The sequence below is a fragment of the Mauremys mutica genome, chromosome 19 (assembly GCF_020497125.1).
Source record: "Mauremys mutica isolate MM-2020 ecotype Southern chromosome 19, ASM2049712v1, whole genome shotgun sequence".
Taxonomy (NCBI): Eukaryota; Metazoa; Chordata; order Testudines; family Geoemydidae; genus Mauremys; species Mauremys mutica.
In genome coordinates, this window is record NC_059090.1 from 23,938,969 (window position 1) to 23,954,512 (window position 15,544).

General features: G+C 65.8%; 1 protein-coding gene across 3 annotated transcripts in view; it reads right to left on the reverse strand.

The window, feature by feature from the left end:
- ABR (ABR activator of RhoGEF and GTPase) overlaps positions 1-15,544 on the reverse strand; it is a 100,297-nt gene that overhangs the window by 23,456 nt on the left and 61,297 nt on the right. For all 3 annotated transcript variants that reach the window (XM_044993272.1, XM_044993273.1, XM_044993274.1), the window contains 9 exons: positions 13,521-13,661; positions 12,656-12,777; positions 12,160-12,325; positions 11,723-11,845; positions 11,300-11,375; positions 10,931-11,035; positions 9,668-9,742; positions 9,277-9,374; positions 8,758-8,889 (listed from right to left, as the gene is read on the reverse strand). In XM_044993272.1, coding sequence (XP_044849207.1) covers positions 8,758-8,889; positions 9,277-9,374; positions 9,668-9,742; positions 10,931-11,035; positions 11,300-11,375; positions 11,723-11,845; positions 12,160-12,325; positions 12,656-12,777; positions 13,521-13,661 — 1,038 coding nt within the window. The remainder of the gene's footprint in view (positions 1-8,757; positions 8,890-9,276; positions 9,375-9,667; positions 9,743-10,930; positions 11,036-11,299; positions 11,376-11,722; positions 11,846-12,159; positions 12,326-12,655; positions 12,778-13,520; positions 13,662-15,544) is intronic.

Sequence of the window (15,544 nt, forward strand, 5' to 3'; positions counted from 1 at the left end):
TGCAGCGCAGAGACGGCCGCTTCCCCTGCCTCTCCCTCCCAGCCCAGACACGCGTGCATCCAACGCATGGAGCCCAGGGCCGGCCTCGCAGGCTGGGGAACGTGGGGAGCCCCTCCCCACAAAGCCAGCTGGGGGGCGAGTGTCCCCGGTGAGTCTCTGCCCCTGTGTGATGGGGCAGGGACCGCTCGGCCTGGGGCAATGGCACCCAAAGGCACAACGCCTTTGCCAGGGCCTGGGTGCACCCTGCACCCAACCAGCACCGGCCACCCCGGTAGGTAGGGCCCCACGTTGCTCGGGCTGTGTCGGGAAGCGGCGCAGCACATCACTCGCTGGCCGGAGCCCCCAGCTGTTCCTTCCTCCTCCGAGCACACCAGGAGCACCGGAGCCGGGGCCAGGCCACCTCATCTCTGCCGGAGCCCATGTGCCTCCTCCCGCTAACAGCCCCCCGCGTAGGGAGCAGCGCCCCCGACAGCAGAGCATGGGGTGGCTAGAAACTCAGCCCCCATGGCAAATGGGTACCGAGTAACAGCGCCTGCCCTGCTGCCCGCACAGCCGTGTGCCTGGCACACCCACAGAGCCCGAGACCCCCCAGCTCGCTTCCGCCTCCAAGGCCGCGCAGGAGCCCAGCACGCGGCTGGGGGCCCACGTGCAGGCTGCCCGCCCCCCGCCCTGCTTACTCTGGAAGGCCCCGAGAAACTGCTCTGCGGCCCCGACTCCGACCTCCCTGGGCTCGGGCCAGCTGCTGGCATGGGGTCGGGCGGGTCGGGCATGGAGCTGGGGCCAGCAGCTGAGGGGCCTGGCCCCGGGGTTCCGCTCTTGCAGGGGGAGCGTGGGGCGGCCTGGGCCTCATGGGGCCAGGCCGGAGCTCCCAGGGCAGGGTCCGGGGGCCCCCTGCCCACATGCTGGGGACCGTGGCAGGGCGGGGGCAGGCAGCGTCCTGGCCCCAGGGGGACGCAAAGGGAAGTGGCTTCACGCCTGCTGCACAAGGCGCTTGTGACCAGGGCAACACACAATCCCCTGTCAAAGGAAGTGCCCCCCCCAGCTCAGCCTGGGGGCTCCGCCGCTGGGGCAGCTTCCCCCTCCCCAAGCTCAGGCAGCAGAGGGGGGAGCGACTCTGGCTCAGGCAGTTACTCCTGCCGCCGCATCACTGGGGCAGGGAACGCCAGTCAGGGACGTGCTGCACCCCCAGCCCCGCCCTCCGCACGGCGCCTTGCCCATCCCCCTGGGTCCGTCTGCACTGGGCAGTCACTTGCACACCCCGTCCGCTCAGCCTCGCAGCGCCCGACACCTGCCCACGTCCTCACCCGCCCCACGGAGCCAGAATACAGGGAGGCTGTGTAGGGCAGGGAGTGCAGAGCTCCGCGTTTGCCCAGCACCCACCCACAATATGCAATGCACCTGCCCAAGCTGCCAGCCTGTGCTCAATACAGGGGGGGACTGACACAGAAAGGGGCTAGCATCAGCAGAGATGGGCTAGCAGGGGCTGCGGGTCGGGACTGAGGGGCACCAGCAGAGCTTGGGGGCCAGAGATGGGCTAGCAGGGGCTGCGGGTCAGGACTGAGGGGCACCGGCAGAGCTGGGGGGGGGGAGCCCAGGACTGGGCTAGCAGGGGCTGAGGGTTGGGATTGGGGGGCACCAGCAGAGCTGGGGGGGCAGAGATGGGCTAGCAGGTGGCTGCGGGTCGGGACTGAGGGGCACCAGCAGAGCTGGGGGGGGCGGAGCCCAGGACTGCGCTAGCAGGGGCTGAGGGTTGGGATTGGGGGGCACCAGCAGAGCGGGGGGGGGGCAGGGCTGGGCTAGCAGGCGGCTGCGGGTTGGGATTGGGGGGCACCGGCAGAGCTGTGGGAGGGGGGAGCCCTGGGCTGGGCTAGCAGGTGGCTGCAGGGTGGGACTGGGGGGCACCAGCAGAGCTGTGGGAGGGGGGAGCCCTGGGCTGGGCTGGGGGGGGGTTGCAGGGTGGGATTGGGGGGCACCGGCAGGGCTATGTGAGGGGGGAGCCCAGGGCTGGGCTGGGGGGGGGTTGCAGGGTGGGACTGGGGGGCACCAGCAGAGCTGTGGGAGGGGGGAGCCCTGGGCTGGGCTAGCAGGTGGCTGCGGGTTGGGATTGGGAGGCACCGGCAGAGCTGTGTGAGGGGGGAGCCCAGGGCTGGGCTGGGGGGGGGTTGCAGGGTGGGACTGGGGGGCACCGGCAGAGCTGTGGGAGGGGGGAGCCCTGGGCTGGGCTAGCAGGGGGCTGCGGGTCGGGACTGAGGGGCACTGGCAGAGCTGGGGGGGGGGGGAGCCCAGGGCTGGGCTAGCAGGGGCTGTGGGTCAGGACTGAGGGGCACCGGCAGAGCTGCGGGGGGGGGGGGGGGGGAGCCCAGGGCTGGGCTAGCAGGGGGCTGCGGGTCGGGACTGAGGGGCACTGGCAGAGCTGGGGGGGGGGGGAGCCCAGGGCTGGGCTAGCAGGGGCTGTGGGTCAGGACTGAGGGGCACTGGCAGAGCTGCATGGGGGCAAGAAGCTTTTTCAAACCCAAAATATTCCTAAAACTGAGCTCCCTCCCCCACCGCCTGGCCCTCTCCAGGGAGGCCGACTGGGCAGGTGCAAGAGCCTGCAGTGCTCTGAACCCCGTGGGGGGCTGTCCCAGTGCACCCCGAATCCCGGGCTGGCAGACACTGCACACGGAGCCAGCCGGCCAGGGATGCAGGGGAAGCACCACTCTGGCTGGACAGAACTCTGCTCGCCCGGCTTGAGAGTGCCCAGAAACAGCAGCGGGCAGGGCAATGCCCCCTCCGAGGGTCCTGTGCTGGCTGCGACTCCCTGAGCCAGCCCAGCACGGCACAGCTCAGCCCCCGGCTGGTCCACGGAGAGGAACTGCTCAGCTCCAGCCTGTCTCCCCGCCAGCTCTTACCCCCAGCAGGGTGAACCCGGGGCCTGGGAGCGAACAGACTGCAGGAAGTGTCAGGATGCCACCCTATAAATCCGCAGGACGCCCACACCTGGAATCCCGCGTGCAGCTCAGTGTCATAGAACTGGCCAAACCACAGAGGAAAGCAGCAGAAACGTGCCGGGGTAGGGAACAACGTCCACACGAGGACAGCGTAACACGACGGGCCGGAGGTTAGGGCAGATATTCTACACCCAGCGTGGAGCTGTGAGCGAGGGCTAGAAAACCACGGCTGGTGCGGGGAGACCGTGTTAGTTCCCCCTTCACGTCCCAGGCTGCAGGTTTAACACAAACCGAAGGACGTGCCTCTCCGGAGAAGGCAGTTAACGGTGGAACTCCTTGCCAGGGGATGCTGTGAAGGCCAAATGCACAGCTGGGTTCCAGAAAGAACGAGCCAGGTTCATGGAGGATGGTCCCTCAACGGCCATTAGCCAGCTGGGCAGGGCTCAACCCCACACTCAGTCTGGGCGTCCCTAGCCTCCGACCGTCAGGACCTGGGACGGGGCGACGGGGCCGGATCACTCCACAGTTGCCCTGTTCTGTTCATTCCCCCTGATGCACCCGACCCTGGGACACGGTTCTTTGGATCCTTGCTCTGACCCAGTCTGGCCATTCGAGACACGTGGGGGAGGGGTTTACCAGCCTGCCCCCCCCTTGATTTTTACTTGGGGGGGGGGGGGAGTTGGTTTGTCTCAGCCAGAAGAAATCAATTCCTGATGGATTCTGCCTGCAGCGCCTGGCGCATCCCCAGGGACAGGAGGCCCGAATGCTGTATTTGCATATTGAACGATTTCCTGGCCTGATTTATGAACCCAACTGCAGAAGCAGGGGCAGCGGGAGGGGAGGGCGCAGTCCCCAGAGCCGACATCTGCTTCCCATTGCAGACTTCCCGTCTCAGAGTTCGTCTGCAGAGGCCAGGTCGGCTAAACCATAAACACCTGGGGAGAGGAGGCAGAGAGAACCAGGCTCTGCTGGGTCACACCCAGCATGGAGCCTCCGGCCTGGCCGGGGCAGACACACAAGCAGAGGAGAGGCCTGCGCGGTGACCGGGGCCAGCCGGGAAAAGAGCAGGGGACGTTCAGGACTGGGGCGAGCCAGGTGCATTGGGAACGGTGTATGCAAGTCCCAGGCTGGGGTGTCACAGAGATGCCGCAGGCCCGAGAAGCTGTCTGTGGGGGTGGCTCAAAGCCCCCAGGATGAAGGGGCAGCCCTTGGCCTGCCACAGCTGACCGCCTGCCAGCCAGGTACACCGGAGCTCCCAGGCTCGGCTAGCACCGTCCCTGCTTTCCCAGGGCTCTGGCACCGATCAGCCGGCCAGCATGGGCGCCGTCAGCGCAGCCACCCAGAGCCACTCCCCACACTGGCACCAGCCCCCTTCCATGCTGATCTCAGGGCATGAGCTGCCATCTGACTGACGCAAGAGCCAAGGTCCCAGGGGACACAGCGAGGCCGAACCGCTCTCCCACCCCCGCATTCTCACAGGGCCCCGCCAATCACCTCCAGAGAGCAGCACAATGCTCTGCAACCCGGCTGGCCAGGCCACAGGCGCTGGGGGAGCCGGGCACCTTTCTGAGCCCACACGGCTCCGCTCCGGGCTCCTCCTCAGCCCTCTCCCAAGGGTCCCTCATGCTCAGGAGTTCCCCCCACAAGCCTGGCACACAGCGAGGTTGTTCGCAGCAGCCGGTGAGAGGGGGACATGCCGTATGCAAAGCCTGCCCCAGTCTCCCCGGGCAGCAAGCCGCGCTCACCCCCACCGGATCTGCCGAAGGACCAGCCCAGGGCCTCCTGCTACACGCGAGCTGCCTGGCACTGGGGCTGCAGGCCGGGCTCTCGGAGGAAGCCAGGAGGGTGGGGCCGGCAGGCAGCGTTCTGGGCCGGGAAGCAGAGGCTACTGTCGGGCCTCCATTAATAGCCATTATGGGAGCCCCAGGGAGCCCGTGGGGAGTAAGCCCTCCCTCTCCAGGGTCTCCAGAGAGCCAGCCTGCCCCAGGGTCAGGGGCGGGGCCTTCACCTGCCTGGCAAACCGGGGAGCTGCCCGGAGGGCCCCTGCAGCACGCAGATGGCTGAGGGCACATTGGAAAGCACCGGGCAGCCCCCCTGGGCTGAATGGGGCGAGCGTCGAGCCTGGAGGCCCATGTTGGATCGGGACTGCCCTCCCCCGCCCCCCACTGCACACAGAGCACACAGCCAGTCCTGGGAGAGCAATTCCTTCCTGAGCCCAGCTGGAGGCCAGCCTACGCCCTGGAGCATGTGGGTTGAAAGTTAGAGCCTCGCTCCCACCATCACAGATGCTGTTCCAGCTTCCGACAGGCCACCCGCCTTCCCTCAGGGGCTGCTCGGCTCCTGGGGCCGTCTCTCAACTCTCTGGGCCCAGAGGCCTCCTCCAGCCTCCGCCCCCAAGGTTCACACGGCAGCGCTCTGCCTCCAGAGCGGGCTGGGCTGCTAACGCGCCATCCCCGCACGGGCTCCCATGTGCCCCTGACTCCAGGCTCGGGGCCGTGTGACTCATGCTTATTGACACAAGGCTATTTCCGATTGCCCGGCCCTGCTGATCTCCAGGCACCGGGACCCACCCCCCGCACATTCCCAGGGCGACGCCCACAGCCCCTCACCTGCCGCTGCTCCAGTCAAAGCTGGAGTCTAACACTGCACAATGGAGCAGGGCTTTGAACTCAGCCCCTCGCCCCATCCCGCCCTCCCGCGGAGCCGGGTTTTGGCTCCGCTCCCCCGTTCCCTCCCCCAGCCCCCCAGGGGCTGGCCAGTACAGCCCCCTTCCCAGGGAGCAGGCAGAGTGGGGCCGAGCCCACAGGCCCTGCACAGCAGCGGGGATGAGCTGGCAGGCGGGCCAGGCAGCCCCCAGGCAGTCTGCGCCATGGGCTGGGGGCAGGGCAGTGCTGGGAGCCAACCCCAGGCTTTTGAATTAATGCCCTACCCGGTCCTGAGCGGCTGGCTCGGGGCAGCCAGCCCCAGCCCCAGCCCCAGCCCCTCTGGCGGCACGTGAAGTGAGTGTGATGGGTCTCAGGCCACGACCACACACCCGCTGCAAGCACCAGGCTCAGCAGCACCCAACTCCTCTTCTGCCCCTCCAGGGCCGAGCCGAGGCCCCGCAGCACAGGGTGCCGGCCCTGCCCCCCCTGGGGAGACACTGCTCTGCAGCTGGCAGCCCCAGCTCGGGGACAGCGGGTCCAGCGTGAACGCTCAGCAGCCCATCCCCAGGGGCACAGCGACCAGCCCTAGGAAAGCGCCGGGGAATCCCAATGCTGCGGTGATCCACAGGCTGGAGAGAGCAGGATCGGGGTAAGCTACTGCACTGGAGTCGCGTTTCGGGCTCTGCCCAGGAACTGGGAGCCGGCCTCCTGCCACTTGCACAGCGGCACGCCCCCGGGGCAGCTGGCTGGCTCCCACTGAGCCGAGCCTGGCACTGGCTGCAGCGCCTCGCCCCACCCTGTGCCAACGCCACACCGAGAGGAGCTGCTTGTGCCATGCGCCCCCCGTCCCCATCCCAAGGCTGATTTACTGCAGCAGGTTTGTAGGGTCCCTGCTAAGGGCACAGGCTGCCTGAGCGAACCCGCCCACACTCGGGGCTGGGCACAGGGCCGCTCAGCCCCTCCCTTGGCTTGCGGAGTCCTGGATCTGGGGGTTGGTTTTAACCTGGGCGTTGGGGGCAGGGATGGGACTGGAAGTTACCTCCCCTCCCTGCCAGCTCCTGGGCTCCAGAGCAATTGTGCAGGCGGCTCTAACACTCAGCCCCACCCCATGGGAGGAGTGAGGATCACAGGCCTGGTGCAGCCTGACAGCTGGGTACAGATTCACTAACACCCTGTTGCTGCCGACACCCGACAGGATTCTACGAACGCCTGCATGGCCCGTGAGCCGCTGACCCCTCAGGGGGCCGGCCCGTGGGCACCACCCCAGCTGAGGCAGCCGTGTTGGACCATCCAGCAGCTCGGCACAAGCCCCTAACCCAGCCCAGCCCAGATTAATACGAGTCCTTAACACAAAACCCACGACCGCCCCCAAGCAGAGCCGTTACCCGGCGAGGGGAGTGCCATCCTCCAGCAACTTCACTGGTGCCACTGCTTCTACACGGGCTGTGCCCAAGTACCAGGGCAGCGGCGCTGGGGGGATTAACCTGGGGGCAGGATGGGGTCGGTCTGATAGAGCTTTCCACACTGGTACTACGGCCCCAGCCATGGGCTCGGCCACTGCTCTGACCTACGACCCAGACCCCTTGCCACCTCCCAGCGCTTACAAGAGCGGAGGGGCGCTGTGGCCCGACCCGAAGGAAACCAGGGCGCGGCTCCAGCCAGCCAGCGGGGTCACCGATCCCACAGCCAAGGTCCCCTCACTGAACGCATCCCCGGCCCCTTGGCATCAGACGGGGCCCAGTACTCAGCATCACACAGGGAGACAGTCTCCATGGTAACCAGGACCCGGCCTACACCCTCAGCTGCACCCCAGAACACACTGGGGGCACACTGGCCACTCCCCTTTCCTGCACCTCCTGACACCCCCCTGTGCTGAGCCAGGGGCACGTCCTGGGGATGCAGCAAAGCCCCCACCCTCCTTACCCAACCAAGAGGAGGCAGTTGCCCTGGCAACCCCGGTTGCTATAACAGCAGCACTGGAGACTGAAGGCACTGGGCTGGGAGCCGGGAAGGGCTGAGCTCTGCACGGATCACACAGCGGGTGCCCTGGCTGGGACCACGACCACCTGCGTGGGCTCAGCCATGGTCCCAGCGGAAAGGCAGCAAGTCTCCCCCCAACCCCAGCGAGGTCTGCGGACAAGGGCCTGGCCAATAGGTGGGCCTTGGCATCGCCGCTGGATCGGGACCCTTCACCTGCCAGCAGCAAGGAGCAGGGCCGCGCTGCAGGGGGGTGGGAGAGGGCGCTCCTGGAGACCCTCACCAGCCACCCGCCTCCAGCGCCCTGGCGCTCTCAGCTCTGTGCACCGAGCTGGCATCCCTCCCGGGCCCGGGGAGACCAGCACAGAGGTGACGGGGCAGAGGACACACTCCCTGAAGCAAACAGACGCCATGGGGAGCGTCCCCTCTCACCTGGGGAGCTGCCAGCCCTGCAGTCCTCTGCATCCACGGGCGGCACAGCCGGCTCCTGCCAGGAGCATCGTTACAGCCGGGCCAGACAGGAAGGAAACAATTTGAGCCCGGGGAGTCTCACAGCACCCTCCAGTCACCTCACCCAGCTTCCACACCGGCCTGGCCTCCTCTACTCCCGGCCCCTTCCGCCCTCAGAGCCCGGCACGCTTGCTTGCCAAGATCAGGTCTGGGCCAAGGCTGCCACAGAGCCTGCCCAACCGTCAGTACAAGGAGAGCCCGACCCGCCACAGCCACCTGGCCTGGCCAGATCTCTGCGCCAGCCCGGTCCCACTTCGCCCCGTAGGGCTCAGGCTCTCCAAGGAGAGGGCACCCAGAACACCGTCCATCTCAGCCTGACCCCAGGCATCCACCGTCCCAGTGTGGCCGGCCAGGCAGCCCGCGAGCGCAGATGGCTTCGGAGCCGGAATCCGACAGGACCGCGGTGCGCCAGACAGAAAAACAAACCCACCCGCCGGATGTTCCCCATCTGGTGGGAAGGGAAGGGAAGGGAGCGGCTCTGCCAGCAACACAGCACCCGCGGGGGAGGCCTGGCAGCGCTGAGCCGGCAGCGGCACGGGCCCTTGGCTGGGCCATTCCCAGACAGGCAAGGGGGGGCCCGAGGCTCACGCGGCTGCCGCTCAGAGAAAAGCATCAGGCTCATTGCGGCCCTGAGAGCTGCTCTGGCACGGGCAGGCCAGCCCGACACAGACTCTCCAGCCCCCCCGCAGCCTTACCTGCACCTGCCCCTTGCCCATGATCTTATCCACAATCTCGTTGTTGTCCTTGTTGAGCTTGGTCTTGTCGTAGCACTTCTCGTAGCACAGGATGCGGAGCGACTGCGAGCCCTCCAGCTCGATCTCGAACTCCTGGGGAGCCAGAGGGACGGCGGCTGAGCCCACGCCAGGGCAGAGAGCAGCCCTGAGCCGTGCCCAGCAGGGGGGGGCACTAGCGCCAGGGCTCTGCACCCACGAGCCTGAGCGCACAGCGCTTCGCCCTCATGCAGCACCGGCCGGGCCCTGGCTTCAGGAGAGACCAGGGGCCGCGCGTCGGGGACCCCGAGCTGGAATAGCAGGAACGGCCTGGGGGAGGAGAGGGAAGCCCGGGACTCGACTAGCAGGGGCAGGGCTACGGGTCTGGATTGAGGGGCACCAGCGGAGCAGGGGGAGGCAGCCTAGGGCTGGAACAGGGGTGGGAGGTGCTGTCTGTTCCCTGGCCCTAGCACGATCCCCTCAGTCCCCTCGCAGCGAACTCACCTCGTTCCACTGGGGCTCTGTCGTGTCCCGGAAAACCCTGGTCTTTGCTTTGCTGACAAAGTACCCAAAGGAGTCCACTTCCAGCGTGCAGTAGAGGTCTGGGGAGAGGAGACGAGTCAGGGGGCTCTAGGGATTCATGTCCAGTTCACACGGGCTCTGGGTGGAGTCCCCAGCCCCGCAGTCCTTCCCCAGCCAGGGCCCGATAGCCTGGGGGTGCCCATCCGTCAGGACAGATGCCCTCATGAACTCACGGATGGCAGGCAACTCACCCCCCACCTCTAGCAGGAGGGGTCTCTCCCCTCTCCACCCCTGGGTGGGCACAGCAGGATCCCAGGGCCGGGGCTACGTCCCGCTCACAGCCAAGCCCCAGCAGCACAGAGCTGGCACTCACTGGCAGACTGTTTGAATCCCTTGGCAGAGTGGACGATCACATGCAGGAAGCCATAGAGTCCCGGGGATTCGTCATCTGCGGCAGAGAGAAGCACAAGGGTACGTTAGGGGTCACAGCCCTGGCTGGCCCGTGGTCTGGGCCCAGCCCTGGGGTGCAGGGAGCCCCGGCCCCAGCCTTTCACCCCTGCAGTCGCAGAGCCAGGACAGCATCTCAGCCTTCACTCACCTCTCTAGCCCCACGGCCCAGCAGGGGGTTGCAGGTCAGGAGTGAGGGGTGCGTCCAGGGCACGTTCGCTGCCAGCGTAATGCAATGCAAGCTACTCCCATCCCTGCAGCAAGCAGCATCCCACCACACCAGTCCCAGGTGGGATGCCCAGGGGTCAGTCACTGGGCACCTCTGGAACTGGCTTCCCAGCACCACCAGTCAAACCTACCCAGCGAGAGACCTCCAGACAGGACAGCCGCCCTGTGGCCGGCTCTCTGCCACGGACACCAGAGACCAGCTTCGCCCCGTGCTCTCGTGGGGGGCAGGAGACCAGAGTCTCACATGCACAGCAGCGACCCCTGTGGCCATGTGAGGGGGTTCCAGGCGGGGTGCAGCGATGGGCTCCCACAGAATGGCCAACATCATTCCTGGGGGCGCACACTCCCGTCAGGGATCTCCGAGCCGGTGTGCAAGGGAGGGGGTCACTGTGCCAGCCCGGCTGCCTGAGCCCCCCCAGGTTAGCACCCCTCCCTGCCGGACGGGCACATGGTGCCATGGCGCTCTGAGCAGCACAGCCCCGTTTGCCCAGCAAGCCTGTCCCAAGCCGGGCCAGCTGGTCTGCTCTCACAGCGCCACCTACTGGCACAGACACTCCACACCCATCTGAGCCTCAGACACACCCAGCAGGCGCTAACAGCCCTGGCATCAGACCCCTGGGTGCTTTACAGACCCCGAGCCGCCCAGGAGGCAGGGACTGTTACCCCGAGGCCCAGCAGGACCCGCCACAGAACCCCCAGTGCACGGCTGGGCTCTTACAGAGAGGGGCACTTCTCCCCCTACCTGGCAGATCTTGGCTCGGAGCGGAGCCGACGCCAGCAGGCAGGAGCCCAGGCAGAGAGCGGGAGCACGGGCACCACCAGGGCTGGCGGGAGCTGGCCCCATGTGCCCTCCCATAGGGGATTTACGGCAGGTGCTCTGGCACACTCCGCGGGGGAGCCAGGGAGCAGAGCCGGCCCTGCAGCATGCGGCCCCGAGCGGAGCCTGGCGGGAGACACTCACCGTCCTTGTTGCTGGTGACGGGGATGTTGTGGACGGTGCGCAGCTTGAAGCAGGACCCCGTGAGCACCTGCAGCTCCACCGAGCTCAGCACAAAGGCCTGGAGGTCTGTGGGAGCACAGGGAGGGTGGTGAGCGGCTGCGGCCAGGGGTTCCCATGCGCTGCAGCTGGCTGCACGCGCCACGGGACCTCCCGAGGGGCGGCCTGGGAAGGCCATGGGCCCGGTGGGGCCCCAGGCTGCGACAGGGAGGCAGCATGCCTGGACCCCTGGCAGGAATGGCTCCGCGGCAGCGAGCATGAGCCCCACGGACGCCCCCAGGGAGAACAGAGACAGGCTCCTCCCGCAGGGCCTCCAGCAGCACAGGGCCTCACCCTTCTTCTGCAGCTTCTGGATGGCCTCCCTCCACTCCGACCGCTCGTAGTCCGAGGAGAGCAGGAACAGGTAGCTCTGAAAGGGACAGGACGGCGTCAGGGACCGACTGAGCAAGCCGAGGCCCCCGGTGCCGCAGGAGGTACCAGGTATCCCCAGACCAGCCAGGGCAGGGAGAGATCCCAGCCTGCAGAGCAGCTCGGCCAGCCGCAGGGGAGCGCAAGAGATGCTGCCCGGCGTGGTCAGCGCCCAAGGGCAGAGCCCTGGCCCCGCACGGACACCCCACTCCCACTCCCACCGAGGGAGGGCAGAGGAACCGGCCATAGGGGCCGGCTGAGGGAGCGCAGTCCTGGCCAGGCCGGCTCTCCACCCTCCCCAAGCCCCATCAGCGGCTCTTGGGGAGCCGGCGGCCGGCAGGCCCCTACCTTCCCATTGCGGTTGTGGATGCGGAAGGGGATGGTGGGGGAGTTCAGGAGCAGCCAGAACTCATTTTCAAACATCTTCTTCTTGAGGCGCTCGATGGCTCGGCTCTGCCCCTTGCCGGCTTTCTGCGAGGGGAAAGCGAGAAGGTGGGAGCCAGCCGGAGCCGCCCCAGGCAGTGAGCGGGACCCACAATCCACACAGGAGTCCCTCTGCCTCCCCCAGTGCCAGCCAAGGGAGGAGACAGGGAGGTGCCAATGGGGCACAGCAGGCTGCCCCAGGCACGGGGTTCTAGCTCTCAGCTTAGGGAACTGGTCAGGACTCTTCAGCAGGGGGGAGCTCCCCCCCGCCCCCAAGCAGAGGTAGGTACAAGAGCTCCCTCCCTGGGCATGGGCATAGCCCCCCAGCACCGCACATCAGCGAGCCGAACCCCCCCGCTCACCTCCTTCTGCACCTCGCTCTTGATGGTTGAGATCTTCATCTTCATGTCCTCCAGCTCGTGGTCCGGGATGGTGTGCACCTGCGGGCAGGGCTCCGACTCCTCGGGGGCCGGGAACACCAGGTCGGCCAGCGGCACGTACCACTTGCAGTCATACTGCTGGTGCTTCCTGTGGCGACATGCCCGGGTTGAGCCCACGAGCCCAGCGCACCGTGCTGTGCACGGAGCCACCAGGCCACCCAGCCGCTCCCTGCAGATCGCACGGCTCTGCCCCTTGCGGGCAGGTCTACCCAGTGCCAGACAGACAGATCGCCCACCTCCATGCCCCTCCCCGCAGGGGGAAGGACCCGCCCAATGTCCAGGCACAGACTAGCCCCTCGGCCCAGCCCCGCGGCCCCTGCTCCAGGCAGCCCAGCATGTGGCACTGATCCCTGCAGCATGGGCCACCCCGGCACTCGGAGGGTGCTGCCCCCTCCTCAGCAGTCTCCGCCCGCCTTACCCCACGGCCGTCTTCTTCAGTTTGGCGCAGAGGAGGACGTCGGTGAAGAGGAAGACGTGGCGCAGCTTCCGCGAGCCCTCGGACAGCTCCACCAGGAAGCCATCCTTCACCAGCTGCCGCGTCTAGGAGAGAGCAGGGCCAGCCGTGAGCAGAGGCCGGGGCCCTCAGCCCACACGCGGGGGCAGCCAGGCCTCCAAGCTCCCCGGAGGAAGCAGCCCCGCATCGGCTGCTCACGTCTAGTGCGTCTGGGAGGGAGCCCCAAGGAGGGGCCCTGGCTGGGCTCGGACCAGAGAGAAGAGCAGCCCCAGACCCTGGATACGGGCTGCAGCTGGAGGGTCTCTTCCCAAGAGCCAGCTAAGAGCCCAGTGTTTCCCCAGCAGGGCAGGCTGAAGCCAGGAACCAGCCCCATTGCTGCAGCGGGGAGGGCTCCCCCACTCCAGACACTGAGGGCCCCAATGGGCACGGCTAGGTGGGGAGGGGGGGGCTCACGGATCACACCATCAGCTGGTGAAAAAACCCCACTCACTCAGCCACGCCACCACCTTAATGGGACCCAGAGGGGTTCCTGTACCACACCTGAGGGGGGAGGAAATGGGAGCCTAGCAAAACCCTCCCAGCCTCCCCTCCCCCAGTAACTGGAGATGCCAGCTGAGTGCCAGATGCCAGCTGAGTGCCAGATGCCAGCCCTGCCCGGGGATTGGGCCCCTGCCCACAGCCCAGCGTACCATGGCACAGCTGCCCCTCCACCTGGGGGGAAGCACATCTCCCCACTCCTCCATGGGCCATGCCCATCTCCCCCAGCCGGCCCCTGTCCCGGCGGCTTTGCTGGGAGCGGGGGCAGCTCACCCCGGCGGCCCTGCCTCACCTCCCCCTTCGGAGTGGTGACTGCCGTCCTCCGCGGGTCGATGTCCTCGTTGATGCTCGACAGGAAGTTCTGGGAGATGCGGAGGGCATCCTGCAGCAGCGGGTAGTCGGGGTGGTCAGCCGGCGTGTGTTTGAGAAGGTCCTGGAACGGAGGAGGCGCTGGTGAGCAAGCCAAGGCAGAGCCAGCGAGCCCCCTCGCCCCCCGCGGCGGGTTAGCTGCTATCGCCGCACTGGGCCCCTGGCTGAGCTCTGCTCTGAGCCAGAGCTCACTGCCCAGACCCAGCAGGGCTGCATTAGGAGCTTGGAGCAGGGTCCCAAGGGGTTAATCCCTCCCCCTCAGGGTGCAAGGACCACCCACCCCTCCCCCCATCTCGGAGCGGGTTATTCTTGGCCAGCGCCTGTGACGAAGTGGGGCTGTTCTTAATGTTTCCTCTGAATACTGTGTGGGGGCCTCAGTTTCCCCAATACATTTCTTTAGTCTCTAGGGGTGAGATTGTTGCAGAGCAAAGGGCCAGCGCACATACATGGCCGGCACTCTGTCTGCTGGCAACTAATGGCCGGGGCCCTTCCCCCTGCAAGGGGATGCTAAAGGGGTTGGCGAACAACGAGATCAGGTGACCTCCTGGCCCAGGAAAGGTTGAACAAAGCCCAGGAGGAGGGGCTGGAGAGTTTCAGTCTGGAGCTGGCTGGGGTCCAGGAGTGAAGTGCAGACGTGGGGGTCTGGCTCACTGCCCCCCAGAATGGACCGGCTGAGGGGTCCTGTTCTCTGTACAGTAACTCCCCACTTAACGCTGCAGTTCTGTTCCTGAAAAAGGCAACGTTAAGCAAAACGGTGTTAAGCGAATCCAATTTCCCCATAAGAATTAATGTAAATGGAGGGGGGGGAAGATTAGGTTCCAGGGAAATATTTTTCACCACACACACACTATACGTTTTAAACAAACAATTTAATACTGTTCACTGCTAAGATGATTGTGAAGCTTGGTTGAGGTGGTGAAGTTAGCGGGTGGAAGAGGGGGGGTATTTCCCAGGGAATGCCTTGCTGCTAAAGCAGTGGTTCTCAGACTTTTGTACTGGTGACCCCTTTCACACAGCAAGCCTCTGAGTGCGCCCCCGCATAAATTAAAAATACTTGTTTATATATTTAACACCATTATAAATGCTGGAGGCAAAGCAGGGTTTGGGGTGGAGGCTGACAGCTCACGACCCCCAGTTTGAGAACCCCTGTGCTAAATGATGAACTAGCACCCGGCTGAGCCCTCAGGGGTTAACACATTGTTGTTAATGTAGCCTCACACTCTACAAGGCAGCAGGAATGGAGGGGAGACAGCATGGCAGACAGAGACAGACACACACACAGTGAGTGAGTGAGTGCGTGTGTGTCACACACTGCCCCTTTAAGTCAGCTGACCCACTCTGAAGCGCATTGTCTTTTTAGGAGGATCAGGAAGTTGAGACAGCAGCTGTTGTCCCAAGCTCTCTGTCTCTCTCGGTCTGTCCCCTCCCTGCTCTATATGGAGAAGAAGGGGTTAGCAGGGTATAGGAGCAGGGGGGAGGGGGAGACACCCTGATATTAACCCCCCTTCCCAGCAAGCAGGAGGCTCGGGGAGCAGCTCCAAGGCACAGAGCAGGAGCAGCACAGGGCAGTGGGGGGAGAGACAGCTGCAATTGCTAGCCTGCTGGGCGGCTGCTGCACAGGGAACTTAGGGGAGTGGGGAGATGATGGGGGAGATGATAGGGGGCTGCCGGTCCACCCCGGTTCCAAGCCCCCACCAGCTAGCTGCAACAGGCTGCTCTTTCTGCAAGCAGTGGACAAAGCGGGGGCTGCCAAACAACCTTAGAAGGGAGCATTGCACAACTTTAAACGAGCATGTTCCCTAATTGATCAGCAACCTAACAAAGAAATAACCTTAACTGGACGACTTTAAGTGAGGAGTTACTGTACCTACAAGCTCTGTTTTAGACTAATAAACCTCAGTGTTACTGGCTGGCTGAGAGTCACGTCTGACTGTGAAGTGGGGGGGC